Genomic DNA, 27,997 nt, shown 5'->3' on the forward strand with positions numbered 1-27,997 from the left:
CTAATTGGCAGTTATGTTTAACGTGATTGCGAGTACAGAACCGTCTTGCAAAACTACTGCTTGTGGATATAGGAGGGTCTGAGTGTGTGCAGAGAGTAATTTTGTGAATTCAAGGCTGTGTCCGTGGTGCTCATCGCTGTATCCCCAAGCATCTAGTGCTACTTTTTAGCACAAATTGGGTGCTCAATAAATGTTTATTGCCTGCATGCCGACTGAGTGTGAGGATGAAGTGAGGAGGGTCCATAGACAGAGGGGTATGTGGACCTCCACCAGGACCAGCTACCTAATTTATGGGGCTCGGTACAAAATGAAAATGTAGAACTCCTTGTTCAAAAATTATGAATTTCAAGGTGACCCCGCAGAGCAGTAAACCAAGCCTGTCTGAGCAAGGAGCTCTGTGTGAATGTGCAGGCAGGCATGCCCATGAAGCCAGCCCTGGCCTCCACTTGCCTGAGTCCCCAGCTGTCCCCAAGCCCAGATACCCAGGACAGAGTACAAGCAGACTCCAACCATGGTCCACCATGCTTCCCAGCTTGCTGGAGGAGAGGTGAGGAAGGGAGGGATTACCCACCTGTGGGCAGGCCAGGAGAAAGCGGAGGGAGGGCCCAGTGACCTGCAGACCTCCTCGCCAGGGAGCCTTTCCAGAGCCAGGCCATGCTTGAGAGCAGCCCTCGGCCCTCCATCCCTTCAGGAGCTCCCCGCTCCCCCCACCAAGCCACCAACCAGGGCTCTGGGTGGTCTGGGCACATGTGGTCACATTTAGATGTTGATTGAAGCAAAATTGTTATAAGATTAGAACATTTAAGGTAACTTTAATTTCCACTGCATTACTGGGATTTTTGAGGATGGGGCCGAGAGATCCCCTGGGGTGGAAGTGAGGGGGTGGTGGGGGTTGCAGGAGGGTCTTTATTTCTCTAGTCCTGTAGGAGAAGCCTCTGGCGACTGGAAGAAAGGAGGGTGAGACAGAGAGAAGGGCTTCCCAGGAATTGTAGAACCAGTCCTCCAGCAGATGTCAAAGCTGGGGGTGGGGATGAGGTGGGGGTGCAGAATCGCCAAGGCACTAGTGGAGCAGGAATTTACCAGCACCACACCCCTCCCCCGGCTATCTGCACACCCTGGGCCACACATCTGTGCAAACATCCCTCCCCCCTCCTCAGCTTGCCAGACAGATGGAGTGGTGGCAAGAGGAAGGTTCCATCCAGGCCCTCCCCAGGCTTCAAGCTGAAGTGGTTGGAGCCTAGAGAGTTTTCTTATTGGCAGATCAAGATAGAAGTTTAGAATGAATGGGAGAATCGTGGTAACAGTAGTAAAGATTATGCACATTAATTGAGTCACTGGTATGTGCCCGGCCTGTGTAGACTTTATATTCATTCTGTCTTCCAAGAGGCCCTGTGACACGGTGGGTAGACTTGGGGGCCAGTCTGCCTGGAGGCAATTCCCAGCTCACCCACGTCCCCAGCTATGTCACTCTGGGTGAGTCAGTTAACCTGTCGGTGCCTCAGTTTTCCCATCTACAAAGGGGCAACTATAATGATACCCATCTCAAAGGGTTCTTGTGGGGGATCAAATGAGTTAGTCCACATAAAGCACTCATACTAGTGCCTGGCATGGAGGCAGAGCCCTGTGAGAGTTAGCTGTTATCATTAGGGACTATCAGTCTTTTTTTTAAACTTATTTATTTTGAGAGAGCACAAGCAGGGGAAGGGCAGAAAGAGAGGGAGAGAGAGAATCCCAAGCAGACTCTGCACTAAAAGAGCCTGATGTGGGGCTCAAACCCATGAACTGTGAGATCATGACCTGAGCTGAAATCAAGAGTCGATTAAGCTGATTAAGCCACCCAGGCGCCCCTCAGTGTCCCTCTTTTAAAGAGGAGGAATTTGAGGTTTGGAGAAATGAGGCCACTTGCCCACAGTCACAGAGAAGCAGAACTGGGATCCAAACCCAGGTCTGCTTGACTCCTCAGCCCACGCTCTGAACCATCAGGCAGATGCCAGCATAGGTTCTGCCAGGGGCTGCGCTAAGCAGGTTGCACGCCTGGTCTGGTTTATTTTAACCACCCACTCCATTTGATATCCCTGCTCAGGTCTAGAACAGTCCTTTTTAAAAAAACTTTTTATATTAAAAAAAAGTGGGTTTTTTAAAGTTTATTTTTGAGACAGAGACAGCAAGAGTGGGGGAGGGGCAGAGAAAGAAGGAGAGAGAGAATTCCAAGCTGTCAACACAGTGAATCCACAAAACCATGGGATCATGACCTGAGCCAAAAGCAAGAGTTGGATGCTTAACTGACTGAGCCACCCAAGTGCCCCAAAATTTTAAAAAAATAATAAAAATTTAAAATAATGTCTATGCCCAATATGGGGCTTCAACTCATGACATTGAGATCAAGAGTCACCCCCCTCTACTGACTGAGCTAGCCAGGTGCCCCTAGAATAGTCCTTGAGTCCTCTCTGCCAGCCTTTGATTCTGATCGCGGAGGGAGCTGAAGCCCAGAGAGGGGCAGCAAGTTGTTCAAGGCCACACAGCAGGTGACCTCAGGCAGAGCTGACCCACTGATAACCAGACAGCACTAGAAACAAACCAATTGCCCCTGGCAATTGGGATGGCCTAGCCCAGAGGGGAGCTTTGATGGCAGAATCTGCAGACATCTGGCTCTAGGACACTCATTTCCTGCCTTGAAGTTTGCTATGCAAAGAGCTGGTGGACAGGGAGGCAGCTGTGGCAGGGTCATGGCAAGGCTATCTCGGCCTCTGTTGGGGGATGGGCAGCTGAGGCCCACCTGGAGAGTGCAGTCAACACCAGAGCTATGGGACAACAGGACAGGTCCTGGACTGGGGCTCCCTGAATGAAGGAGGTGAACTCTTTCTCCCTGCAGGGCATTCAGCAGCACCAGAAGAGAGGGGCCCATGTATGCCACAGAGAACCAGGCCCAAGCGCTTCAGGAAAGTTCAAGGAGTTAGGAGAATCAGGCGGGATCCTGTGGGGCACTGGCTGAGCGTGTCAGTGTCTGTGCATGCAGCCTGTAGGAGCCCCTTCCCCAGCACCAGTGCACCCCCCCCCACACACACACACCTGCCTGCTTGCCTCAGCAGCTCCCCTTTCACTGACTGCCTCTCCCTTCTCTAAGAACAGCTCACAGGCGGATTGATGGCTTTAATTCTCACAGCTAGCCTGTGAGCTTTTCAGATGAGGAAACAAAGGTGCCAGAGGTTAGGTAACTCGCTTAAGGGCATGCAGCTGGGGAATGGGGTACTTGGACTTGAACCCGGGCAGTCTAACTCCAGAGTCCATGCTGTCAACTTTCAGCCCCTGCTGCTCAGCTCCCACCCCCCTCCCTGAGCCCTCACTCCCCATCTGATCCCTATCAAGGGCCTGGTTCTCACACCGGCTCTGGGGGAGGGACCCAGTTCTCCACCCCAGCCAGTGTTCTCTTAGGTCCCCTGCCCACTGGCCCCTTCCCCTTCTTAGGAGAGTACCCCAGCCCGGCCTCCTATAATCCGTCAGGGCTGGCTCAGGCCAGGAGGCCAGACCCAAAGACCTCTTGCAATCTCCTCAGTCTGAGGGGTAGAACAGGAGTGGGCCCAGGATCTGGAGGTGGGCAAGGGCGAGAGGCCCCAATGAGGAGTGGCGCGGCTGGTGTATACCTTGGCAGGGGGACAGCAAAGTGGGAGGCCCTTGGAGGGCAGGCGGTAGGAGGGGGAAGGGGCGATGGACCTGGGCCCAGACCCAGATTCAGGCTGCTGTGGGCCCTCCCTGCTCTTTTTCTAGACCTGTTGAGGGCTCTGCTCTTTCCCACTTAGAATGCACACACACACACACACACACACATACACACCCTCACCCAAACCCCTGCTTCGGCTGGCCTCAGTTCATCTGAACTCCCCCACTGCACTCCGCCTCCACTTCTCCTGGGGCTGTTCCTTTAGCCTCTGCAGGCTGCCTCCTCCCCTGGCCTGCCCCGCCCCACACCCCAGCCACCAGTCCCTAATTGCCAGTCCCAAAGCATGCTCTTCTGTGACACCTGACCCTGGGAGGCTCCCTGGCCTTCTAGAAACACTCTGCCTTTGCCTTCTGAGTGCTCTCCTGGTTTTTCCCATCACCTCCCCAGCCATACCTTCTGGATCTGCTTTACTGACCCCTCTCCCTCTGCATGCCCTTGAATGTTGGCATTCCCTGTGTCCTGGTCCTGGCATGGGCTTCCTCCTCTTCCTGCACTCCTTCCCTAGGCATTGTCCAGGTCACATCAGTCATCATCTGTCACCATGAGCCCCTAATTTCTAGCCCAGAACTCTCACTTCCCTTCTGGATACATGGAAGCCCAACAGGCACGTCCAACTCAGTACATCTGAACACCCTTCTTCCGGACCACCACCTCCTGGTTGCCTAACTGCAAACCTGGGCTCTGTCCTTGATAACTCCTTCCTTCTAGGTTCCTCATCCCTACATTCAAATCCTCCTTATTCCACTTCCTTAACTCTTCTCAGCCTTGACCCTTCCCTCCAACCCCTACTGTCTGCCCCTTGGACTACAGCCAGGATTATTCCAGCAGCCTCCTCACCAGTGTCCCTGCCTCTGTCCCTGCCTCCGCCTCCTGAACAATCAGGGGGCTCTTTCTTCTTCTTCTTTTTTTTTTTAATTTTTTTTTTAACGTTTATTTATTTTTGAGACAGAGAGACAGAGCATGAATGGGGGAGGGTCAGAAAGAGAGGGAGACACAGAATCTGAAGCAAGCTCCAGGCTCTGAGCTGTCAGCACAGAGCCCGACGCAGGGACCGCGAGATCATGACCTGAGCTGAAGTCGGATGCTCAACCGACTGAGCCACCCAGGCGCCCCAGGGGGCTCTTTCTAAAGCACAGTTCTCACTGCTCTGCTCCAGTCTTCTGTGGCTGCCCATTTTCCTGAAGGTGAAGTCTGACCAGCTTCAGCGTGTCCTGCTAGATTGCACAGCATTGGTCCCTGCCTGCCTCTGAGCACAGAGGTTCACCTCCCTAAACCCAATGTGCAGCTCACGACTGCTCCTCCTTCCATTCCTTTGAGGGCCCCAAGACCTACGCCCTCAGCTTAGGTCACCATTTGCAGGAAGCCTTTGTGGACTGCTCGTTTATGGGCCACACTCCTGTGCTGCCCCATCCCCGCACTGGCCACCCCCCTGCCCTTCTTCTCAGTGGCAGGTTTGTGTCCCCCTGGACGGTAGCCCTCTTGGGCAGAGGGCCCAGACCCAGATACAGGGTGCGCGAGGATGAAAGGGGACGCGCGGGTGTGTGGGGTCTCAGCTTGGGACCCAGGGAGGCCGGGGCGGGGGCGGGGGGCGCACGTCGAGGCCCCGGCAGGGCGCGCGCTTGGCCGGGCGGGGCGCGGGCCTTGGCCGTGGCTGTGGAAAGAGGAGGGTGGAGGCCCCGCCCCGCCGCGCCCCTCCCGCCGCCCCAGCCCCCCCCACCCCGCGCCGCCCGCCCACTCCGGCAGCCGCGAGGGGCGGCCGGCAGAGCGACGCGGAGCCCCGCCGGCGCGGACCTCGACGACACCCCCTGCCAGGAGCCCGCGCGCCCGGGGCGGCCCTCGAGGGCAGGGAGCGGCGCCCGGCGGCCGCCCTTGCAGGTAAAGGCCGGGAGGCTGGCTCGGACTCCGGGGCTGGGGGCTCCCGAGGGCAGGACCCGGCCTAGGCTGCCCCTGAGATTGTCTGGGACAGCGAGATCAGCGACTTGGGCCGTGGCGTGGAGACGGGATGGGACCTCGGGCCAGAGTGTCGGCGCTAGGATGAGAGAGCCCATGCCGTTCCTTGTGCCCCGTTTCCCCCAGGCAGATTCCCGGATAAAGCTCTCTCCTCCCTTCCTCTCCCAGAAGTGGGGGCTCCAGCATCAGACTGCGGGTGGAATCCCAGATGATGGGGCTCTGGGCACATCACTTCACCTCTGGGAGTCTCCCTTCCCACCTGCGAAGTGAGAGCGACAAAGCTTCCCCCACAGGGCGGTGGAGGAGACAGGAGGGGTGAGGGGCCTTAAAGCCCCCCTCTAGCCCTGGGCAGGGGAAACCCCTCAGCTTCTCCCTTCCCCCTCTCTCCATCTCTCTGCCATTCCTGGCTTGCTGGCCACCTTCCAGTTCCTCTGTTTTTCTGCTTCTGCCCCCAGGTCCCTCCTATTGTAGGTGTTCTGGCAGCACCCCCAAACTGGAGACTGAGGCTCAGCATCCCCCTGCCCCAGCTTGGAACCGAGACTTGCAGGGATGAGAGGGCCCTTGCTTGGCCCAGAGGGACTGGGGTCTAAGGACCCCAGGACAGCCTCCCCAGTGTGTGTGTCCAGAGGCTGGAGACGGGGTAGCCCCGGGAGTCCCTGGGTGGAGAAGCCCGGTTCGCTCCCCATTCCCCAGAAGTGGTCAGCTGGGGAAGGGCAAACTCTCTGAGTTTGCTTGTTGCGTGTACGTGTGTACCAGTGTGTGCGCCTGTCAGTGTGTGCACTTGCGCGATGCGAGGGGGACAGTGAGTGTCTGCCAGTTTATTAATGTGTGTCGGTGGGTGCTTGGGTGAGACCCCCAGTGTGTGTGAGAACATGCTAGGTTCCACACAGGCCTCCGTCAGGGGTCCCTCGCAACCCAGAAGTGTTTCCTCTCGTCTGGCTTCAGTGCCTCTTGCTAAGACCCCTGTCCTTGTCTGCTGGCAAGGGTCCATCCCCTCCTCAGAGTGCCCTTAGCAAAGGCCACCTCTGGGGAGCTGCCATGGTCATTTGAAAGGGTGGGGAGCTGGGGTGGCTGGGGTTTCTCTCTGGGCGTTGACCCTCACTGCCCTGAGCAGATGGAGTGCCCTCAGGGAGCCCATTCTAGAGCCCGGGACGGGGGGGGGGGGGGGGGGTCTGGTGGGCACCCACTCTGCAGGGGAGCTGGCGGTTTTGGTCGGGGCATAGATGCCTCCACTGGGTTCTCGCTGGGCTGGTGACCACTAACAGATCCTTGGACAGTCATCCCAGAACGATGAGGGCATACCACAGACACATTCACAGCCACACACAGCTACACTCCCTCCCACTGACAGTCATGCACAACCACACAGGTGAACATGCTCTACTGAACACACACCACCACAGATGCTGAAATGACAGGGCACGTGTGTGCACGCGCACACACACACACACACACACACACCCAAACTCCTACAGACACATGACAGGCCCCATGTGGCCCAGCCAGACATACTCAGGACAACACGCATTCACACACACGCTCACACACTCAGGCACACTCACCAGGGTCTCTCCCTCTGGTTTCACTTTGTCCACCAGAGTGAAAATGAGCGTTTCTGCTCTTTGGCTCAGTGGAAGAGGAAAGAAAAAATGGAAGTGAATTTGTCTGCTAGCAAGAGGGAGGGGAAAGATACCAAACAGGGCTGTCAGCTTAACCACCCCTCACTACCTCCTCTGCTCCTGGTCTGAGCCAGACCAAAGGTTGGCAGAGCCCCAGTTTCCCAGCCCTGCTGGCCCCCCAGCCCACTCCAGACCCCCCAGCAGCAGGCATGGGGGGCTCCCCTTATGGGACCATGGGGCCTCAGATGAGCGGGTCCCATCTGTGGCCCGAGGCACTTAGAGTTGGAGTGGAGAACCGGAGAGGCACAGGGGCCTGTCATATGGGGTGCAGCTGTGTCTCAAAGTGTCTGTCGAGGTACATGAGAGGGAGGCACCGTGCAAGCCAAAGTGCCGGAGGGAGGGCCTATCAAGGAGGCAACACCAAAGAGGTGACTCTGGCTAGGGCTTTCAAGGAGAATGAGAACTTTGACAGGTGCAGGTAGTGAAAAGGGGGAATGGAGGCCATCCTAGTCAGAGGGAACAGCAAGTGCAAAGGTATGGAGGTGGGAAGGTTCTCTTAGGGGACAGTGAGCAATTGGTGGATCACACAGAAGGGGAATGAGTGGGAGGGACTGAGCACTACTTTGGGGTCAGATTTCCAAGAGCCCTGACCAGAGAAAGGGTGTGAGCCACACAATGATGCAGTCTGGGAATCACTGTGGTTGCTCCTGGGGCAAGGATAAAAAGGCATCTTATAGGCAAGGAAATCACTGAGGAGGCTGGCCCCATTTGAGGGTGAATGCAATGGCTGCCGAGGTGGGTGGCTGGCATGGGGATGAGAGGAAGCAGTAAGGGGAGAGACTGGTCAGGCCTCGGTGATTGGCTGTGGGGGTGAGGACAGGGTCAGCCAGGACCCTTCTCCTGGGTGATTGTGGCCTGTCTCTAGTGGAGGCAGGTGAAGGAGAGGTATGGATTTGGACCCTGGAGTCTGGTATGCTGAGATAGCGAGGGACTGGGTGTTGAGTGTGGCCATGAGTTTGGGGGTGTAGTGTCTGGGAGGCCTGGGGTGTGTACAGAAGCCCGAGTAGGGGTGTGAGGCCATATGTGTATACACAGGTGCCAGACATCAGCCAGGGAAGTCACACTCTCAGAAAGGGAATTCCGGATCCACTCTGTTCTGTGGGCATTTCCAGGGTCCTGGGGTGTGGGCAGTGGGTCTTGAGTGAAGGCAGTGTGTGCAGTGAGCGGAAGAGGTGGCCTTGGGAGTCAGACAGACCTGGGTTCCTTTCCATGTGACCCTGGGTAAGCGGCTTCCTCTGTTTCCTCATCTATAAAATGAGAATGCTAATGCTTGTCTCCAAGGGTCATTTTACCTGCAGAGAGGTAAGGAGTGGTCCCAAGTCACATGTGTCATCAGGGTGTAGCACCTGGGACTTTCCCCCACACTTCTGATCAGTGTTGGTTGCACCTCTCTGGACGGATCCTGGGAAGGGACGTGGGAGGACTTGGTCCTGCTTCCAGTCAGATTCTTGGAAAGGTCCGAATTGGGAGGCGACTGTGCCCGTGCCACCTGGATTGGCTGAGATTCCTGGCTCTTGGAGGGCAGAAGGGGGTGGTAGAGGGTTAGTGCTTCGTGGGGGGAGCCATGCCGGCTTTATCATCTCAGGGGTGGGCTCAAGGAGACTCAAAGAGGAAGTTGCCTGAGGTCACACAGCACCCAGTAGCAGAATTGAGACCAGAGGCCAGGATCCTGGCCTCAAGCCTCCCTTCCTTCCAGAGGCTGCTCCACTAGCAGGAACCATCAAGGACTTGGGGTGGAAGGAACTTTATCACCTGAGTTTCTCTAACATCAGTCCTTTCTGTCCCCTTGGGGGAGGGTAACAGTAAGAGTTTATTGGGTGCCTACTGTGTGCCCGTTCCTATGTTCACATGTCTCATTTAGTCTTTGTAACAGTGCTGCAAGGCAAGAATCAGCGGCCCATTTAACAGAGGGGAAAGTGGAGATTCAGAGAGGTCAATAATCTGGCCAAGTGTCAACTTGTTGAGTGCTGAGCTGGGATTCACTCCCAAGTCTGTGAGGATGCCTGACTCATGTGCTTCCCACCAACCTCCCGGGGGTCACTGCCCTCTCCGGGGCCTGATTTGGTGGAGAAAGGGATGGAAACTTAACTGTTGAGCATCCACAGTGCCCCCAGACATTTTCACAGCACAAGGCGCTTTTTGTGGGGTGGGGAACATGGGGTGTAGCAGGCATGAGAAGGTCAGGCCCAAAGAGCCCGGAAGAGAGGGGCCTAGGATGGTGTTTTCTAGTGTCTAAGAGCCCACAGTGGTTCTGGTGGGCCCTACAAGGGAGGGAAGCTTCTGGAAGGAAGGGGTCCTGGTTTTGGGTCTCAGTTCTGCCACTGGCTGCTGTGTGATCTCAGGTGACTTCTCCTCTGGGGCCCCATATCCCATTTATGAGATGGGCCACTGATGCCACCCTGGCTCTCCTTAGAGCCTGTGCCGAGGAGCGATGTAGACTGGGGGGTGGAGGGGTCATTTCTCCTCTCCGGAAAATCAATCCCTGGAGGCTGACTCTGTGGTGTGCATCCCTGCCCTGCGGCCACAGCCCTCACTCCCCAGAAGCTTTCTCTGTGTCTAGCCTTGTTCCCTCCCACCACGGCTGGTGCTGGCCGCCATGCAGCCCTGCGTGGGCCCTTCAGGCCGCGCTCCTCTGACAGGCGACCACGGCTCAGCTCGTGGCAAACATTCTTTTCATAGTTCCGGGAGCACAGCAAATCCGGCCGCTTAGCCAGGAATGCAGAGTCCCCTCCTGCGGAGGCAGCAGGGACGGCAACAGGGACTTGGGCAGGGGGGAGCTCCTGGGGGTCAGGCAGGAGGGGCTGAGGGGACCCCCTTCTCCCCGCCCCCACTGTGCCTCTGCTCCAGGGGGCTGTGAAGCTGTCCTCATCATCTGTGGGCTCCCTCAGCTTAGGTGCAGACTCTGGGGCTATCCACCACTAACTGGCTGAGTGACCTGGGGAAAGTGACTGCTCCCTGAGCCTCGGTTTCTTCATCTGTAAAATAGGGTTTATAATACTAACCTCACAGGGCTTTGGGGAGGGGTTGTAGTGATGATAATTATAATAATAATAGCAGACATTTATTGAACGTTCCTATATGCCAAATACCACGAGAAGTTCATTATATGAAATTAACTCATGGAATCCTTACACGTGCTCCATGAATAGGAGTTGATCCCATGTCACTGATGGAGCAGCTGAGGCACAGAGGAGTGAGGTCACATGCTAGTAAGAGGTAGGGCTGGGAGACGAATCCATGCAGTTGGGCTCTTAACCCATCATGATTTTTCTTTTTTTCTTTAAAAATTTTTTTTTAATGTTTATTTTTGAGAGAGAAAAAGAGCACAAGCAGGGGAGGGGCAGAGACAGAGAGGGAGACACAGAATCTGAAACAGGCTCCAGGCTCTGAGCTGTCAGCACAGAGCCCGATGTGGGGCTCGAACTCGGGACAGTGAGATCATGACCTGAGCTGAAGTTGGATGCTTAACCGACTGAGCCACCCAGGCGCCCCACCCATCATGATTTTTCAAGCAAGACTCTCAGTCTGGGCCTGCTTGGAAAATGGGGACTTCTTCCATGAGCCCATCTCCAGGACAGGTGGATCATTTGCCGATCAGCACCTCAGTTTGGAAAGTTAGGATGGGGATGTGGGCCTGGGACCCTGGCCAGCCTCCTTGGGAGCCCTTTGCAGAGAAGCTGGCAGGGGGCTGGGGGGTGCAGATTATCCCACCCACATCTGGCCTGGGATTTAGCTGGCAACAGGCTCCGTGCAAAGAGGAGATGTCGCCAGGGGAGGGGCTCAAGGAGGAGATTAGGAAAGGCAGCTGTGGGTGGAGGTTAAGAACAGAGTCCCATTGAAGTAGGCCCGGGCACTGCCCTGGCACACCCACCCGCCCCTGCTTCCTATTTTGTAGGACTGAGGGAGCCTTGATCAACTGGAGAAGGTTCCTGAGGCCCTTGACAGTAGCTGCCCATCCTATTCCCAGCCTTGCCTGTCCCCATTGCCATCTGGGTTGAGGCAGCACAGGTGGCGTGGAGGAGAAGTGGGGAGAAAGACCCATGGCTGAGGTCTCCAGGAACCCCAACTATATAGGGGTTTGGCCATTTGGGGTTTGGGCAAGCACCAAAGTTAAGATCTGGCCCCTGTGTTTCCCAGTCCTGTAACCTTGCAGAATGGATGTCACCCCTCTGGATCTTAGCGTTCCTCCTCAGAACAGGACAATTCCCACCTTCCAGGCTTACATGAAAATTGATGACGTAGTGCCAGGAGCATGCCTAGTGCCATGTCCAAGGCATAAAGTGTACTTGGGGTTTAGAGACCATTGTCCATAAATGCTAACGTGGGAGGGGGTGGGGAGCCAGCTTTAGGCTGGGCCCAGGGTCTCTGATTCTGATGTTCTCAGGCTGACACCAGCTAGCCCTTCTCATTTCCAATCATCTGTATAATGCAGAGGTTAAGAGCCCCTTTGGAGACAACAGCCTCGGTTCCAATTCAGTCTCCATCCCTCATGAGCTGTGTGTCTTTGGGCCAGTTATTTAACCTCTCTGTCCCTGGTTTCCCCCTCTGTAAGAAGGGAAGGCAAAGTACCCTGCTTCGTGAAATGAGATCATCCACGACAGGAACCCAGAGCCAGGCACATAATAGGTGCACAATAAATGTTAGCTGTGATTGGTTAGTTCTTTTGTTTGTTTTTTTCCATCCTCTGGATACGTTTAGGGCTTTCACACCTCCACGCCCTCACACGTGCTGTTCCCTCGGCCTGGACTTATCACCTGTCCCCGCCACCCCCCCCATTAAATGCATGTTCATCCTTCAAAGCCCAGATTTGACATAAACCACTCCTCCTCCCTGAGCCTCATGGTGGGGCTGGGGGCTGTGGCCAGAGAGGCTAGGGTTGAGTTGGGCAGTGAGGACCTCCCACTCAACCTCATCAGCTGGGCCGGGCCCTCGGAGAGTAGCCTCACGACCCACGTGAAGGGTCATGGCGTTCAGTGGCAGGGACTGAGGCAGGTCTTAGCTGAGTCAGAGGGGAGGCCTAGGAGCTGCTGGCTCTGGCATCTTGCTGCTTGTGCAGCAAGAGACGGGGCTGGGATGTCAGAGTTTCCATGGGAGCAGGCAAAGGCAAGCAAGCAGCTGGAGGAGAAAGTGACGCTGCTGCTGGCCTCCCTGCCAGGTGGGCTGGCTAGGTGTCCCCTCCCTATCCACCCCGGAGTTACAGCTGGGCCTGGACTACAGCCTCAGCTCCCTTGTGTCCAGCTGTGTGACATGAACTAGACATGATTGATGGAGGCAGAAATGGGGACCTGGCCATCCAGGGCTCTGACCACATCTCCTTCCCACTCAACAACCTTCTGTGGCTCCCCACTGCCTTCCAAAGAAATGCAAGCATGGCATTCAAGGCTCCTCACTTTGTTGCCCTGGCCTTCTCAGCTCCTACTTGTCCTCTCCAGCCCACGGCACTTCTGGACCTTCCCTGTATCTGCCAAGCAGCTTCCTAGTGCCTGAAGTTCCTTTTCTTACTCTGCCTTTCAGACTCCTACTCTCCCTTCAGGATCCACTTCCAGAGTCCCTTCCTACATGAAGCCTCTGGGGAAACTCAAGGTGGAGGCAATGTTCCCTGCTTTGTGCTCCCCCAACCCAGAGATCTTAGCCAATTGTGTGATGGTCACTTGTCTGATGCCTCCAGATAATTTAGGGCAGGGAAGTGCATGGGGCTGAGCCATTTCTGTGCCCCCAAGGCCCAGCCTCGGTTCCCCACATAGGAGGAGCTTCCTCAGGCAGGAACTGTAGCCTCTAGTAGGGGCCACCCTAGCCCAGGGCGTGGCAGAGAGTAGGGACATCTCCAGCATGGATCCTGGCACACAGAGAAGCTTCCTCAGCCTGGGCCCTAGGGCAGGAGGGACTCCATCAAGCCAGGGCCAGGCACCCCATGGGCATTGCCAAGTGTGCTGGGAACAGATGAAGGAAGACAGTGATTGTGGGGCACTCATCCTGGCTCCCTGAGACGAGGGGCTGAGACTGGGGCCAATTTCCAGCAGAGGCTCCCGGTAAGAGGCCTGCGGTGGGCACTGGGTGGCTGAGCCAGGGCAGGAGGCTTCCCGGCTCCTGGCATCTTCCTCACTGTTTCTCTTTCATCCTCAGGCCTTGCCTTTGCTGGGACCTTCAGAGGCCCCTCTGACCTGAGAGGTAAGCTAGATTTGGGGGCAGGGCTCGCTGATAGCCCCAGCCGGATGAGGCCTGTGCTTGCTGCTAACTTCGCTCCCGCCTGCTGCAGCAGAAGCCCCTCCCAGGCTCAGGGTGTCCTAGCGGGCAGCCCCTCTTGCAGGTGACCTCAGCTCCCTGCGGCCTGGGCTTTTAAAACCCCAGCCCAACTCGGAAGCAGCTTTTTCTCATTTGTGAACTATTTCGCCCCGGCTCCTTGGCGCAGCCTGTGTTTGCTTGGCCTGCCCGGGTGCAGTGGCCTGGCTGTGCTCCTGCCAGGCCCCCTCCCAGCCCAGCCGGACTCCTCCTGCCGCCGCCGCCGCTGCCGCTGCCGCCACCGAGCGGGGAAGCCGCGAAGGCTCAGGAATCTTGGCAGGCGTGAGGCGGCAGCGGGCGGCGGGTGGCGCTCCGGAAAAGGCTGCAAATGTGAACCAGAAGGCGAGGGATTGGCTGCTGTGAAGGCCCTGCCTGGCCCGGCCTGGACCTTGGGCACAGCTGGGTCTGGGGGGGGACATTTCCATGTTCAGTCCTGGTCAGAAGTTCAAGGCCTCTGCTGGGAAGTGAGCGATGTCACCAGCTGAGGCCTGAGCCCCTTGGCAGGGCAGGGCCAGTCTGAGGACACATACTGCCCTGAGTCCTGCCCACTGCAGGCCTCTTCTGGTTCTTCTGCCCCCAGATGGCTGTTCCTACCTCCCCGGACACGTTTTTGCCCCAAGATGCTCCTCCCCAGGGTAGTGGTGGGACTTCTCCTCTCAGAGATGGGCAGAGGCTGGAGGCCTGAGAGGTGGACCTAATCCCTGGCGGGAGGGAGAGTCAGCCCAAGCCCCCTACACCCCAGAGGTGAAAAGCATTCTGGAAGAACCACGAAGAACGGCCTAGAGCTGGAGCACCCAGGCTGCAGACTGTACTGAGCACCTACTGTGTGCCAAGCCTAGTCAGGTAGGGGTGGAGGAAGAGGGACGCAGGGGTAGCTGTTTTGCCTGAGGGAGGCAGGGAAGGCTGCTCGGAGGAGGCGGCATTTGAGCTGTCTTAAATAAGGAATAACATGTTTGCTTGAAAGAGAAAGAAAGGGAATTCTGGGCGGAGAGGGCTGTGTGGCAAAGGTAGGCAGGCGGGTAGAGGAAAACACTAGGTTTGGGGTGCCTGGATGTGAGGGTGCTGGGGCCCAGGACTGGAGCGGGCTCCTCTCACTCCCAAGTGTGTTTTCCCCAACGGGGAGTCTGCAGCCCTCATCCAGGCTACAGCAACCTGGCTGGTGAAGCCCTATTTTTATCTCCAGTCTGTGTCTTGCTCTGTCCAATTCCAGACGTGCAGTTCTCTGCCTCTGGGGTGCCCCCACCCCAGAGGTCCCCTATTCTTCTTTGCCCAGATGTTCTCAGCTCTGCGCTCAGTTTGGAATGTTCCACCATTACTCCTATGGACCTTAGAGCTTTGACCTGTCTCTCCAGCCTGCTTACAGTGCTGCTTCTCAGACTGAGGTCCCTGTGGTCTGGGCGACACGCCTGCAGAGGTGAGGGATATTGGGACTCTTGGCAAATTTGAAACCTGGTAGGGGACACAAGGTGGGCAGGGGCAGCGCTCCTGTCCTGCCATCAACCTGGATGATGAGATGGCCTCCAGGCAACGCTGCCCTGGCCTGGCTACCTCCCTTCACACCCCCAAGTCCAAGATTCCACGCAGTTCTTTGGTTTTGGAGCAATCCTCATGCCTGTGCATTAAGATGTGAGGGGGTCAGAGTCTCCTATTGATCTGTAAGGACAGAGAGCTCAGCGTATGGGGCACTGGGCTCCACAAGTCTCCACCTGGGGAGGTCAGACACATACCTGATGTTAGCATGAGCATTAAGGCCATAAATGCTGGCCTTTCAGAGGGTCCCATCAAGTGACTGACAGCTAGAGATTATATTATAGAGGCTGGAACTCAGACAGGGATCGAAGTACAAGGACATAGGAGAGGAGAGAGACAAATGGGGTCACAGAGACAGGCAAAAATAGGACAGTGACACTGAGGTGGGATGAGAGAGACACCCGGAAGATGACTGAGATGGACAGGCAGGTGAGAATCTGGGTTCAGTGACACCGAGACACGGAGGAAGGGACACAGGTGGGCATGGCACACACCCACATGGCTCCCACAGTCAGACTGTCCCGGCCTCCTCCTCCGTCGGACTCTCAGAGTGGGCGCCACCGTTGTGATCTTGGGGTTTTGCCAGGCTCACCATCAATCTCTGCCCTCTCCACCTCCTCCATCTAAATTGGTCCACATCCTGCTGGGTCTGAAGTAGGCCTCCTTCTCCAGGAAGCCACGTGAATTGCGGAATAACATGGCATTTATGAAGTTGGTACTAGGGAGCCACTGGAGAATCCAGAGCAGGGGAGGGCCATGGGCAGAGCCATGCCAAAGTGTGGTCCACACACGGTCAGCATCACCTCACCTGGGAGCTGGTTAGAAATGCAGACGGTGGGTCCTATTCCACACCTACTGAATCAGGATCCCTGGGGGGGGGTGGTGGCCCCGGAACCTGTGTTTTAACAAACCATCTGATGCACACTAAAGTTCAAGAAGTGCTGTTGGAGTATCTGTGGGAAAACAGAGAAGCTGAGAGTGAGTGTGGGAGAGAGGCTGCTATGATAATGCAGGCGAGGATCTGGCAACTTTATATAACAAACCTTTACTAAATGGTTGGAATGTGTCGGGGCTGTGTGTTGGGAGAGTACAGGGTCTGTGTTAGGACACAGATTATGGGGAATAAGGGAAAGGAATAGAAGTGAGAGAAATAGAGGAGGCAGTCTACAGGATTGGACTGGGGGTGTAAGGGTAAAGGAAATGTACAGTTGTGCATGTTGGTTACTATACAAGAGCACCCAGGAAAGGCAATGAGAGTATCTGAGTCTGCTGGAAGTAGGGCTAGCCTTTTCTAATTGTGCGAAGGCATTGTACAGGCTAGATTCCTCACTGCCCTGTAAAGAAGGAAGGATCAGAAGTGGTGTCCAGATATCTGGCCTGGGCCTGTGGGAGAGGCAAGGATGTCAGTAATGGGGAGAAGATAATGACAGCAGTTTGGGTGGAGGTATCTGAGGGCCAGCCAGGTGAAAAGGCTCAGCTCAGAGTTGAACACAAGAGTCAGGCTCAAAGTGAGGTTGTAGCTGGAGGCCGATGTGGGAGCCCTCGGTGATGGGACTGGGGCTGTGGGGCTGGTGAGAGCTGGAAATTGCAGGAGAAACATCCAGAGACAAGAGGTGAGGCCTGAGCCAGCTCCTTGAGGCAAGCCTGGGTCTGCAGAGTGGGCAGGGGAAGGAAGCCGAGAAGAATCTGAGGAGGAGCCTTTCCAGGAGGGAGGAGAGCTGGGCCACAGGCAGGATTTGGTGCTGGGGGGAGGAGGCACCAGGCGAGGGGTGGGAGCAGCACGCAGGGGTGAGGGGTAGAGATGGTCCTTTCAAGGAGCTTGGCTGAGAAGGCTGGGGAGAGGTGAGGGTGTCTGGGGCGGCGGGGTGGGGGGGGGGGTGGTTAGGCCTGTGTGGACAGGTGAGGTAGAGGCTGGAGATGGGGTGGGGGTGGGGGGCAGACCCAGACAGAAGCCCCGGGGAAGGGGTATGGAGGCGGCTGGGCCTTGAGTAGGTAGCACCCCTTTCATGTGAGATGCAGGAAAGGAGGACAGGAAAGAGCTCCCCAGTTCCCACCCGCTGGGAAAGAGGCAGGGGGCAGAGGGGCCAGGGAGGGAGCCCTGGCTGAGTCCGGAGCTGCCCGGCTGGGTGGGGGTGGGGCGGGCATCATGCCCAGTGGGTGAGGAGGGCAGCCCCTCTGTTCCCATCTGAGATCCATGACTCCATCCCAGCCCTGAGCAGGCTGTGGGACTCCTGGTCAGTCTCATCTCCGGAGCGGTCAGGGAAAAGGCCTGGGAGGCCAGAAAATTGACTTTGGAACTTTCGTAAGGTCCTGGCCTTTGGCAGCAAGCCACCTGAGTTTTTTAAGGGTTGGAGGAGATGTTGCTTTGCAGCAAGAGAAACTGAGGTTAGACTGAAGGGAGAACTTCCTGGCCATCAGGGCAGCAGGACAGAACAGCACACCTGGAGGGGCCAGTGACTCAGATCACCTCAGTTAATCCTTTCACATGTGAGGACACTGAGGCTCAGAGAGATTAAGTCACTTGCTCAAGATCACACATCTCATAAGTGGCTGTGCCGGAATGGGAGTCCAGGGGCTGCCAGAACCTAGGAGAGCTTTAGGGGTCCCCAGGGCTGGACCCCTGAGAGAGAGAGCCTGAGCAAGAAATGCTGCTCACCTGTTGAGGTGGCAGAGACAGGGCTGGAGAGAGAGACAGAGAGAAATGAGTCCGGGCCAGAGACCCAGGGAGAGAGCAGAGAGGGAGGCTGGGTGAGTGGGGAGACAGGAGGTACTAGGGGAGCAAGCGGGGCAGCCGGATCCCGCAGAAATGTCTCCACAACAGGAAGCGTCTCATAACATACCTGTGGTTTGGCCAGGCCCCGGGGCTGCCTGAGCGCTCCCCGAGCTCCCCCCGCTGCAGCCGCCTGCCGCTGCAGCCCGTCTGGGGTGGGGGGCTTGGAGCATAGGAGCCTGTGCAGGGCTGAGCTCCATCCACCCCCCAACACCGGGAGGGGGGCTGCCAGGGCCACACCAGCCCCACCCCTGCATGGTCCATTAGGAGCCTTCTCCCTCAGCCCCCCTTTTTATCTGAGCCTCTGGCAGCTCATCTGTGAAGTGGGATGGGGAGTGCGCAGGCCTTTACATTACGTAGGATCGCCCGGGTCCCCTCTGCTGGTCACCCCTGGGACCAGACCCTCTGAGAGGGGACTGGTGGGGAGGGGTCACTGTTAGCTGAGGTCTCTTCCCTTCCTGCAGCCATGTCCAGGAGAGAGGGGTCTATATTTGTGCCACTTCTTCCTACCGGCACCCAGTCCTTCCCCCCCAACCCCGCATTGGTCTGAAAGACCCTGGAGCACTCTGCACTCCCAGCCAGCTTCCTTGGCCGCCCCGGGAGGAGGCCCAGGCTGCCACAAAACGCTGACTTGGACAAAACGCTGTTTTACGGGGATTTGTTGAAAAGGGGGAAATCCCCGCTAAGGACTTGCAGCTGTCCAAACACCGCGTCTACCCTGCTGCCGCCACCACTCAATCCCCTGAATCAGCGTCTCCTTATGCACCCCACCTCCCGCCCCTGCCAGCCCAGCCTCTTCCCATCTGCCCTGACTCCTGTGTTCCCCCAGAGAGGGTGATGGCTTGCCCAAGGTCACACAGCAGAGCCGGCCTTGAGCCTCAGGGCCCTCCCCTGAACCCCGACACTCCTAGCAAATGAATGGTTCTTTTCTCTGCACCTCTGTTCCCTGTGCAGGCTGTTCTTAGCTGAAGTCCTTTGGGACAATGTGAGTGTTCCCACTTCTTCCCAATCTAGCCTACCTGCACCCCTCTGGCCTGGGGAGGGGGCTCCCAGGGCAGTGTGACAGGTACAAAGTCTGAGGAAAGGACTGAGTGAGTTATTGGCACGGTCTTTAAACTTGATGGTGACTTGAGGTCATCCAACTTTTATGGAGTGTCACTGTGTACCAGCCAAGTCCGGTGCTGGGCATGGAGTGGGGAGAATGTGGCGGGGACAGAGAGTGAAAAGGCCAGAGAGGAACACAGAGCTGGGACCAGGGCAGGCATCCGATAGGCTCCCTGGATGTCCAAGGATAAGTAAAAATCTGGAGACTCGAGTGTTCAGAAGCCACAGAGCTTCAGGGAGCCTGTGGCGCGGGAGGGGGGCGAGGGGCAGGAAAGGGGTGATGGTGGAAAGGAGGCAGGGGGCTTGGAGGCACCCAGGCACCCCTGGGTCTGATGGTGGCTGGGTTGGGGGCAGTCTGTCCCAGGAGGCTGCCGCAATGTGCCACTCCAGGGGCATCATTTCTCTCCGCAGCCCTGAGAACAGGCTCAGCACACCCCTTCTCAAGGTCATGGGCTTGCTTCCACTCCCCGGCCCCCACTGGACTGGCAGAGGCCAGCCTCCCCTCCAGGAGCTGGAGTGATGTTCTCTCCCCAAACCCACAGGCAGTCTGGAGCCTCTCTGTCTGTCTAGGGGCTGCCCTCTCCTGTCTGCCTCCCCCTGCTGGTTCTCACAGACCTCTGCTCAAATCCTGGTTGCCAGCTCTCGCCCTGGTGTGCATCGCTGTACCTCCCCAATCCTCAGGCTCCCTATCTCCAGAAAGAAGAGTGTGTGTATGGGGGGGGGGGGGGCTCTTCCTTCCCAGGGGCCTTGTGGGAATGAAATCATTTATTTATTTATTTTTAAATGTTTATTTAGAGTGCAAGCGGCGGGGGTGGGGGTGGGGGGGCGGGGGGAGCAGCAGAGAGAAAGGAAGAAAGAATCCCAAGCAGGCTCCGTGTTGTCAGTGAAGAGCATGACACAGGGCTCGATCCCACAAACCCTGATCATGACCTGAGCCAAAATCAAGTAGGATGCTTAACAGACTGAGCCCCTCAAGCGCCCCCCAGGGAATGAAATCATTCATTGAACAAAGCACTAGGCTGGAGGTCTGCTTGCAGTGAGCTGTCATCCTCACTCAGCCCCGGCTCACTCTAGAGGAGACGTCAGCTCTGGGGTCCTGCAGCAGATCTATCACCCTCAGTGGAGGGGGCACAGTGCAGGAGGTGCTGGGACAGGGCGAGTTTAGGAAGCCACAGGGTGTGAGGGTGGAGGGGACGCTTCCCAGAGATCCGCATTGCCAAGGAGGTTGTAAGATGGGGAGCTGGCTGGGGGGTCCTGCCTGGGCTCCTGGCTGGACTTGGGACTTTTGCCTCGGTGTCCTGCCTGCCTGTGCTCCCGCACAGTCCTTTGCCTTAAGCATCTTTCCAGCTAAACCCGAGGCTGCCTCACCCTCCATCACCCCCTACCCCAGTGAGGCCTCAGCTCAGCATGGGAAGAGGGTGAGGGCTCCCAGAACCAGGGCTGTGCTGACTCCTCCTGTGACAGTGCCATGACCGTGGCCTCTGGCCTACCAGGCCAGAACGGCCCCCTTGCCTCCCCCTGCTTCTTGTTACAAGCTCTGCCCCCTCTGCCTGCTCCCTCACACCCCTGCCCACCCACCAGGCAGAACATTCTGGCTGTGTGCATGGGTGAGCACCCCCACTCCAGGGCCCCTGCCCGGTGCAGGTGGCCTGTGCAGGAGGGCCCTTATCCCATGCCAGAGAGGTGGGACAATACGGTGGTTAGGGGCTGGGGCTCCAGGTTTAGGTTCAGACCGCACGTGCTTCCTCATGTGGAAAACAGGACCAGCAAGCCTCTCAGGGCTGAAATGTTAGGGCAGTGCCAGCCAGAGCCTCCATCAGCGGGACTTACCTGAGGGCCGGGCCCAGAGTCTGCAGCCTTAGTCCTGGCATCAATCGTGGTGCAGACAGAACAGGCGGCCTGTGTGGAGGGCTGTATCCTGGGCAGGATTCTTCTAGTCCAAGCTTCTGTTTCTACATCTATAAAATGGGGATAATAACTGTATGAGCCCCAGGGGTCACTGAGAGGATCCTGTGAGACGGAGCCTGCAGAGCTCTGGGCTGGGGAGCCCCACAGGTGATGGACGTTATTGTTACTGTTCTGAGGCTCAGGGGAGCTTGAGGGACCTACAGGCCCAATGTTACAAAACCGGTTGATGGCAGAGCTGGGTTGGCAGCTTCACCGGCCTTCTCCTGAGCTCTGCATCCATTCCTGTGAAGCTCTGTGTGATACTGAGCACCTCTAGACTCAGCCCAGCACCAGGGAGGGCTCTGCTCCCCACACGCATCCTGGATGTACATAACCCACCCCCAAACCCCTCGTGCACTCAGGCACATGTGTGGAGAGGCCCCTGGGGGTGAGAGGAGCCCAGAGCAGGGAGGCAGGGGAGGGACTTGCCTCGCATGTGCAAAATGCTGGGTAGTCTCTCCTTCCAACATTGATGGGTGCCCACTGAGAGGCAGGTACAGTATCGCCTCTCATCACGGCAGCCCTGAGAAGCGGGTTGTTAGTCCAGCGTTTTAAAATAACGTCTTTGGCACGCCTGGGTGGTACAGTTGGTTGAGCGTACAACCCTTGATTTTGGCTCAGGTCATGATCACGGGGTCGTGGGATGAAGCCTCACGTGGGGCTCCACGCTGAGCATGAAACCTACTTGAGATTCTCTCTCTCTTCCTCTGCCCCTCTCCCCGCTGCTCATGCGCATGCTGTCTCTAAAATAATAAAATAAAAATAACATCTTTATTGAGATACAATTCACACATCGTAACAGTTGCCCCTTTTAAAGTGTCCGATTCAATGGTTTTTTTTAAATGTATTTGCCGTTGGCAGCCTTTACCACAGTCAGTTTTAGAATGCTCTCATCATCCCTACCGGAAACCCTGTACCCATCATTGTGGTCACTCCCTTTCCCCCTTCCAGCAGCCCTCAGCAACTACTAGCCCACTTTCGTCTCTTTACATTTACCTTTTCTGGGCACTTCATATAAATGGAATCATATACAATTTGTGACTGGCTTCCTCACTTAGCATGATGTTGTCAGGGTTTTCCTGTAATGTGACACGTAGCAGTACTTTACTTTTATTGCTGAATAATAATACTCCGTCGTATGGTCATGCCATCATCTGTCCAATGCACATCTGGGCTGTTTCTACTTTGTGGCTGTTAGGAATAATGTCGCCATGAACATTTGGGTATGTGTTTTTGTGTGGACATCTTGTCCCATGAGGAAAGTGAGGTTCACAGAGTGGAAACTCCAGCTGGCGAGTAGAAAACGTAGGCTGGGTGTCCACATCTTGTTGGACAGGCCTTGTTCTCAGAGCTGAGCTAAGTGCTGTGACAGCGCTAGGTCAGGACGTGAAGGAGTGAGGGGTTAACTTTATAGAAGAAGGGGTGACAGCTTCCCAAAGGCCTTAAAGGATGAGTAGGAAATTGAAAGAACATCGCAGGTGGAGAAACAGCAGGGGCAAAGGCCCAGAAGTGTGAGGCTGCCTCATGTCTGGGGCAAAGGTATGGTGGAGAGGAGGAGGAGAGACAGGGGTGGTAGGTGATAGGGTCGGAGCCACAGGCACAGACTAGATTTAAAAAGGTCTTGAATGCCATGCCAGACACCACAGAGGATCCTGAAGGCAGAGGGGAGCCCCAGAAGGGCACCATCAACATAATGTGAAGTCAGACAGACCTTAGCCCCCAGTTCTGCTGACCTTTGCTTTAGTTTTGTCATCTGGAAAATGGGGATGACAATAATAATAACTTGTTAAAGTATTGAGAGCATTAAGTGAGTTCCTGTCTCTGGAGCACTCAGCCCAGTACCTGGCAGAAAGCCAGCCCAGCACATGGTAGTGGGTGTTATCATCAAAGGGTTTTTAGCAGAGGTGTGCCGAGGTCAGATGGGTGCTCTGGAAGGTGTACATTCTGATCTTTTTGTGAGCCCCTGGGTCTGGTGCTAAGCCACCCGGGGGCTGGCTCGATGGCCTGTCTCGGTTCTTCACTGCAGCACGCCCGCGGACGCCATGCGGGGGGCTCTGACGCCCCTATCTTCGCTGCTGCCACTGCTGTCGCTGCTGCTGCTGGGGTGCGGACCGCGGGCGGCCACCGGAGGCGGGGCCGGCGGGGCAGCGGGCTACGCGCCCGTGAAGTACGTGCAGCCCATGCACAAAGGACCCGTGGGGCCGCCCTTCCGCGAGGGCAAGGGCCAGTACCTGGGTGAGCGCCTCCCCGCCCCGCAGGGCCTCAGACAGCTCCTGACCCTCACCGGCTCCTCCCTGGCCCTCAGCCACAGCCCCTCCGTCTCCACCAGAGACCTTCTCCCCTTCCCTTTTCTTCCTGACGCCGGTCTGGGGATTCGGCTCTCCGAGGGGCCGGAAGTGGGTGGCTGGCAGAGGTGATCTTCAGGTGGGGTGGGGAGGGGGAGGGACGGAAGTAGGGGCGCCCCGCTGCAACTGGTTCTAAGGAGGGCTGCTGGCGCCACCTGGCGGCCATTTCTCCCCCTCCAGGTCTTGCGGGGATGAGAGTCACCCAAGTTTTTGGGAAGGATCGACCTGGGTAGGTTGGGTGCTAGGAGCCCCCAAGATGGCCACTGGACCATCCCTAAACTCCATCACCCATGTACACACGAAGGGGAGACGGGGTGTGGCCTTTATGAGCAGATGTAGTGTACCCCATGGGGGAGTGGGTAGAAGGGTCCAACCGTCTCCACTGGCCAGGCCCCTGACTGCCCCTTCTCTCTCTCTCCCTCAGAAATGCCTCTACCGTTGCTGCCAATGGACCTGAAAGGCGAGCCTGGTCCACCTGGGAAGCCTGGGCCTCGGGGGCCCCCTGGCCCTCCTGGCTTCCCAGGAAAACCAGGCACTGGAAAGCCAGGGCTACATGGACAGCCTGGCCCTGCTGGGCCCCCTGGCTTCTCCCGGATGGGCAAGGCTGGTCCCCCGGGGCTCCCGGGCAAGGCCGGACCACCAGGGCAGCCAGGGCTTCGGGGAGAGCCGGGGATACGAGGGGACCAGGGTCTCCGGGGCCCCCCAGGACCGCCTGGCCTCCCTGGACCCTCAGGCATTGCTGTCCCTGGGAAGCCAGGCCCCCAAGGAGTGCCAGGGCCCCCAGGATTCGGAGGGGAGCCAGGGCCCCAGGGGGAGCCTGGGCCCCCAGGTGATCGAGGCCTCAAGGGGGATAATGGAGTAGGCCAGCCAGGGCTACCTGGGGCCCCAGGGCAGGGAGGTGCCCCTGGACCACCTGGCCTCCCTGGTCCAGCTGGCTTGGGCAAACCGGGTTTGGATGGGCTTCCTGGGGCCCCAGGAGATAAGGGTGAGTCGGGGCCTCCTGGAGTGCCAGGACCCAGGGGGGAGCCAGGGCCTCTGGGCCCAAAAGGGCCCCCAGGTGTGGATGGTGTGGGGATACCAGGGGTGGCAGGGGTACCAGGGCCACAGGGCCCAGCAGGGGCCAAAGGGGAACCAGGAACCCGGGGCCCCCCTGGCCTGATAGGCCCCACTGGCTATGGGGTGCCAGGACTGCCAGGCCCTAAGGGGGACAGGGGCCCAGCTGGGGTCCCAGGACTCTTGGGGGATAGGGGTGAGCCAGGTGAGGATGGGGAGCCAGGGGAGCAGGGCCCACAAGGCCTTGGGGGCCCCCCGGGACTTCCAGGGTCTGCAGGGCTCCCTGGCAGACGTGGGCCCCCTGGGCCCAAGGGGGAGGCAGGGCCTGGAGGACCCCCAGGAGTGCCTGGTATTCGGGGTGACCAGGGGCCTAGTGGCCTGGCTGGGAAACCTGGGCTCCCAGGAGAGAGAGGACTTCCTGGGGCCCATGGACCCCCTGGACCTACTGGGCCCAAAGGTGAGCCTGGTTTCACAGGCCGCCCTGGGGGACCAGGGGTGGCAGGAGCCCTGGGGCAGAAGGGTGACTTGGGGCTTCCTGGGCAGCCCGGCCTGAGGGGCCCCTCAGGAATCCCAGGTCTCCAGGGCCCAGCAGGTCCTATTGGGCCCCAGGGACTGCCAGGCCTGAAGGGTGAACCGGGCTTGCCAGGACCCCCTGGAGAGGGGAAAGTGGGGGAACCCGGAGTGGCTGGGCCTACAGGGCCTCCTGGGGTCCCCGGTTCCCCAGGACTCACCGGCCCTCCTGGGCCTCCCGGGCCACCTGGTCCCCCTGGAGCCCCCGGGGCCTTTGATGAGACTGGCATCGCCGGCCTGCACCTGCCCAATGGTGGAGTGGAGGGCGCTGTGCTGGGCAAGGGGGGCAAGCCACAGTTTGGGCTGGGCGAGCTGTCGGCCCACACAACGCCTGCCTTCACCGCTGTGCTCACTTCGCCCTTTCCCGCCTCCGGCATGCCTGTTAAATTTGACCGGACTCTCTACAATGGCCACAGTGGCTACAACCCAGCCACTGGCATCTTCACCTGCCCTGTGGGCGGGGTCTACTACTTTGCTTACCACGTGCACGTCAAGGGCACCAATGTGTGGGTGGCCCTGTACAAGAACAACGTGCCAGCAACGTACACCTACGATGAATACAAGAAGGGCTACCTGGACCAGGCATCTGGCGGGGCTGTGCTCCAGCTGCGGCCCAACGACCAGGTCTGGGTGCAGATGCCGTCGGACCAGGCCAACGGCCTCTACTCCACTGAGTATATCCACTCCTCCTTTTCAGGGTTCTTGCTCTGCCCCACATAACACCACGGGGGCCTTGCCGCCTTGGCCTCCTCCTCTTTAGTGGTAGAGAGACCTTCTCCGTTACAAGAACCTCCATTTAAAGAAAAAAACCAAAGGCTGAACACACGCGGAAACAGAGGCAGCCGTGGCCTTGGCCCAAGGAGATGGATTCGGTTTCTCCCTCCATGCAGGCTGAGGTGGTTCCTGGAAGAGGCTGGCCTGGGTTCCTCTCCCCCAAGTGTCTGTGCAGTGCTGGGGTTGCACCCCCATTGCAGGCAGGGCCCCAGGACGCTCAGCCTGGCTGTCGGAGACCCCTGCCTCGTTGGGAGTCCTGGGCTCTGCTGGGCAGTGAAGGATGCTGCTTCTCGGAGTCAGAGCTGAGAGGGGCCCGTGCCCCCCCATGCCATTTTCCCAGGGAGACATGGGCCCAAGCCCTGCCCTTCCTGCTGGCCTCTGGATGGCACCTGCTTAAGGAATGAGGCATGGCCACCCTCGGATCTTGGCTGGGGCCCTTCCAGCTCTCCCGGGACCTCCAGCAGATGACGGTGGGTCCCCTGAAGAATTTTTGCTTTCGGGGGAAAGCAAAGGGTGGGGGGGCATTGAGGTGGCCAGTGTGGACACCCTGCCAGTGCTGCAACCCCAGGGTGATGCTGTGGCATTAGGCCTGTCCAGGGTGTGTGGCCCCTCCTGCAGGCTCCTGGGAATGGCCAGCCCCCTTTCTGCAGCTGCAGCCACAGGAGCAGTGGTTTGTGACAGGAGGGGCACGGACCTGGGGCAGGATGGCAGCCCCTCATGTTCATCTCCAACTCCCAGCCTGCTCCCACCAACTGGCTCTGCTCAGTGTAAGGGCAGCTGCACAGGCCCTTAGGGACTGCCGCAGCAGGCACGAGGCAGGAGCGACCGTCAGTGAACACGAGTGTCCTCCCTTTCTCTCCTTTCACCTGCTGGCAGAGGGCTGATGTTTTCATACAAAATTGTAAGGTGTCCTTGCCACACTCAGCCTGAGTGTCCCCAAGGCAGAGAGCCTCTTTTTTGGCCCTCAGAACAAGGTACACACAAGCTCTGGGATGAAGAAGGCTCCCGCCTGCTTCTCCTTAACAAGAACCATGTGGAGGGTATGTGTGTCTACCAGAGGGGTTAATCTGAGGGGGCTTCCTCTCCTTCCACCCTCTGGTTCCAATTTCCTGTTCTAAGCAGGATTAGGGCCCAGAAGGCTGAGGCTCTGAGAAAAAGGGTGCCAATAGGCTCCTTTGGGATGAGTTGACTCTGGATGTTTCTGCCATTTTCCCCAAGCAGAGCCCCCACCTGTAGGAAATAGGCAGGATTCCTGCCCCTCCCATCCCCTAGTTCAAGCTCAGTAGATAAAGCAGAGATTAGTGCTGGGACAAAGCTGGCCACTTTCCCCGGTGGCTCCAGGCCTGTCCATTCAGCTCTCCCCAGGACAGCCCATTTGTCTGTACCAAGTGTGAACCTGGGTCACCCAATGTGGTCTCACACTGCTCCAGTACTGGCCAACGCCAGACTGTCCATGCTGAAAATGGGAGGGTGGGGGCTGACTTCTGGCTCACTGAGCTGCGGTGCCCTGGGCCCCTCGCCAGGCCTCCCTCCCCGACCCACTTCTCCCAACAAAGTAGGCCATTTGACTGCTTGCTTTGTCTTTCAAAAGAAGGGAAACCCAAAGCTGCCAAGTGACACTTTAATAGGTTTTGGCTGGGGTTTGTGGTGGATTTCTTGATTCCCGATACCCAAGAGAAGGGAGGAGTCTCAAAACAAGCTTGGTGGGGTCCCTTGCTCACCCTCCTTCCTGAGCCGAAGCCACCACCATCTGACCAGTCAGGGAGGGGTTCTGATAGGCAGAAATTCATCAGCTCTCGGGGGTGGGGTGGGGGGGCATTGCTCAGGGCCTAAGGAGGGCACTGGGGGAGCCAGAAAAAGCTATTTCATAGAGCTGAGCTTCTGCTAAATGTCATTCCTGAAGCCTTTGGGGAGGGGTGGCTGATGTTTCTGAAATGTCTATGGGATTTTAATTCCAGGTGTCCACTTAACTGACCAGCTTTGATAAACAATGCCAAGTTTTAACTATGAAAACTACAGTACCTTGGTGCATTTTTATATTCTGATTTCTAGGATTTGTGTTGTTGTTGTTGTTTTTTTTTTTTTGGTTGTTTTTTTTTAAGATTAAGGTTTAAATGTTTTCATTAGTGATTTCATTTCTAACTTGGTATATGAAGCTTAGTTCTCTACATACTTATTATGTGCCCTGTGTCACAGATTTGGGAAAAACACACTTGGGAATCAAAAAAAAAAAAAAAAAAAACAAAACCCAAACAAACCATAGGACTTCTTTTTGAAA

The 27,997-nt window shown here is 57.3% G+C and overlaps 1 protein-coding gene and 1 long non-coding RNA gene across 4 annotated transcripts; one reads left to right on the forward strand and one right to left on the reverse strand.

The window, feature by feature from the left end:
- The first annotated feature begins 5,461 nt into the window (after positions 1 to 5,461).
- COL8A2 (collagen type VIII alpha 2 chain) lies at positions 5,462 to 27,966 on the forward strand. Of its 3 annotated transcripts, XM_019430252.2 has the most exons (4): positions 5,471 to 5,593; positions 13,471 to 13,515; positions 23,004 to 23,212; positions 23,747 to 27,966. In XM_019430252.2, exons 3-4 carry the CDS (start codon positions 23,020 to 23,022, stop codon positions 25,663 to 25,665), a joined length of 2,112 nt encoding a protein of 703 aa, XP_019285797.1. In that variant the 5' UTR covers positions 5,471 to 5,593; positions 13,471 to 13,515; positions 23,004 to 23,019; the 3' UTR covers positions 25,666 to 27,966. The 3 variants fall into 3 exon arrangements, with proteins under 3 accessions (XP_019285799.1, XP_019285797.1, XP_053753544.1); XM_019430254.2 differs by lacking the exon at positions 13,471 to 13,515 and having other exon boundaries at positions 5,462 to 5,593; XM_053897569.1 differs by lacking the exon at positions 5,471 to 5,593 and having other exon boundaries at positions 12,168 to 13,515.
- On the reverse strand, positions 15,413 to 20,984 carry LOC109255501 (uncharacterized). Its single transcript, XR_002075262.2, has 2 exons — positions 20,861 to 20,984; positions 15,413 to 16,109 (listed from the first exon to the last, which is right to left on the reverse strand). It is a non-coding gene; the product is annotated as an uncharacterized LOC109255501 (long non-coding RNA).
- Positions 27,967 to 27,997: the final 31 nt, after the last annotated feature.

The sequence above is a fragment of the Panthera pardus genome, unplaced genomic scaffold (assembly GCF_024362965.1).
Source record: "Panthera pardus isolate Hobbes unplaced genomic scaffold, ASM2436296v1 HiC_scaffold_11, whole genome shotgun sequence".
NCBI classification, from domain to species: domain Eukaryota; kingdom Metazoa; phylum Chordata; class Mammalia; order Carnivora; family Felidae; genus Panthera; species Panthera pardus.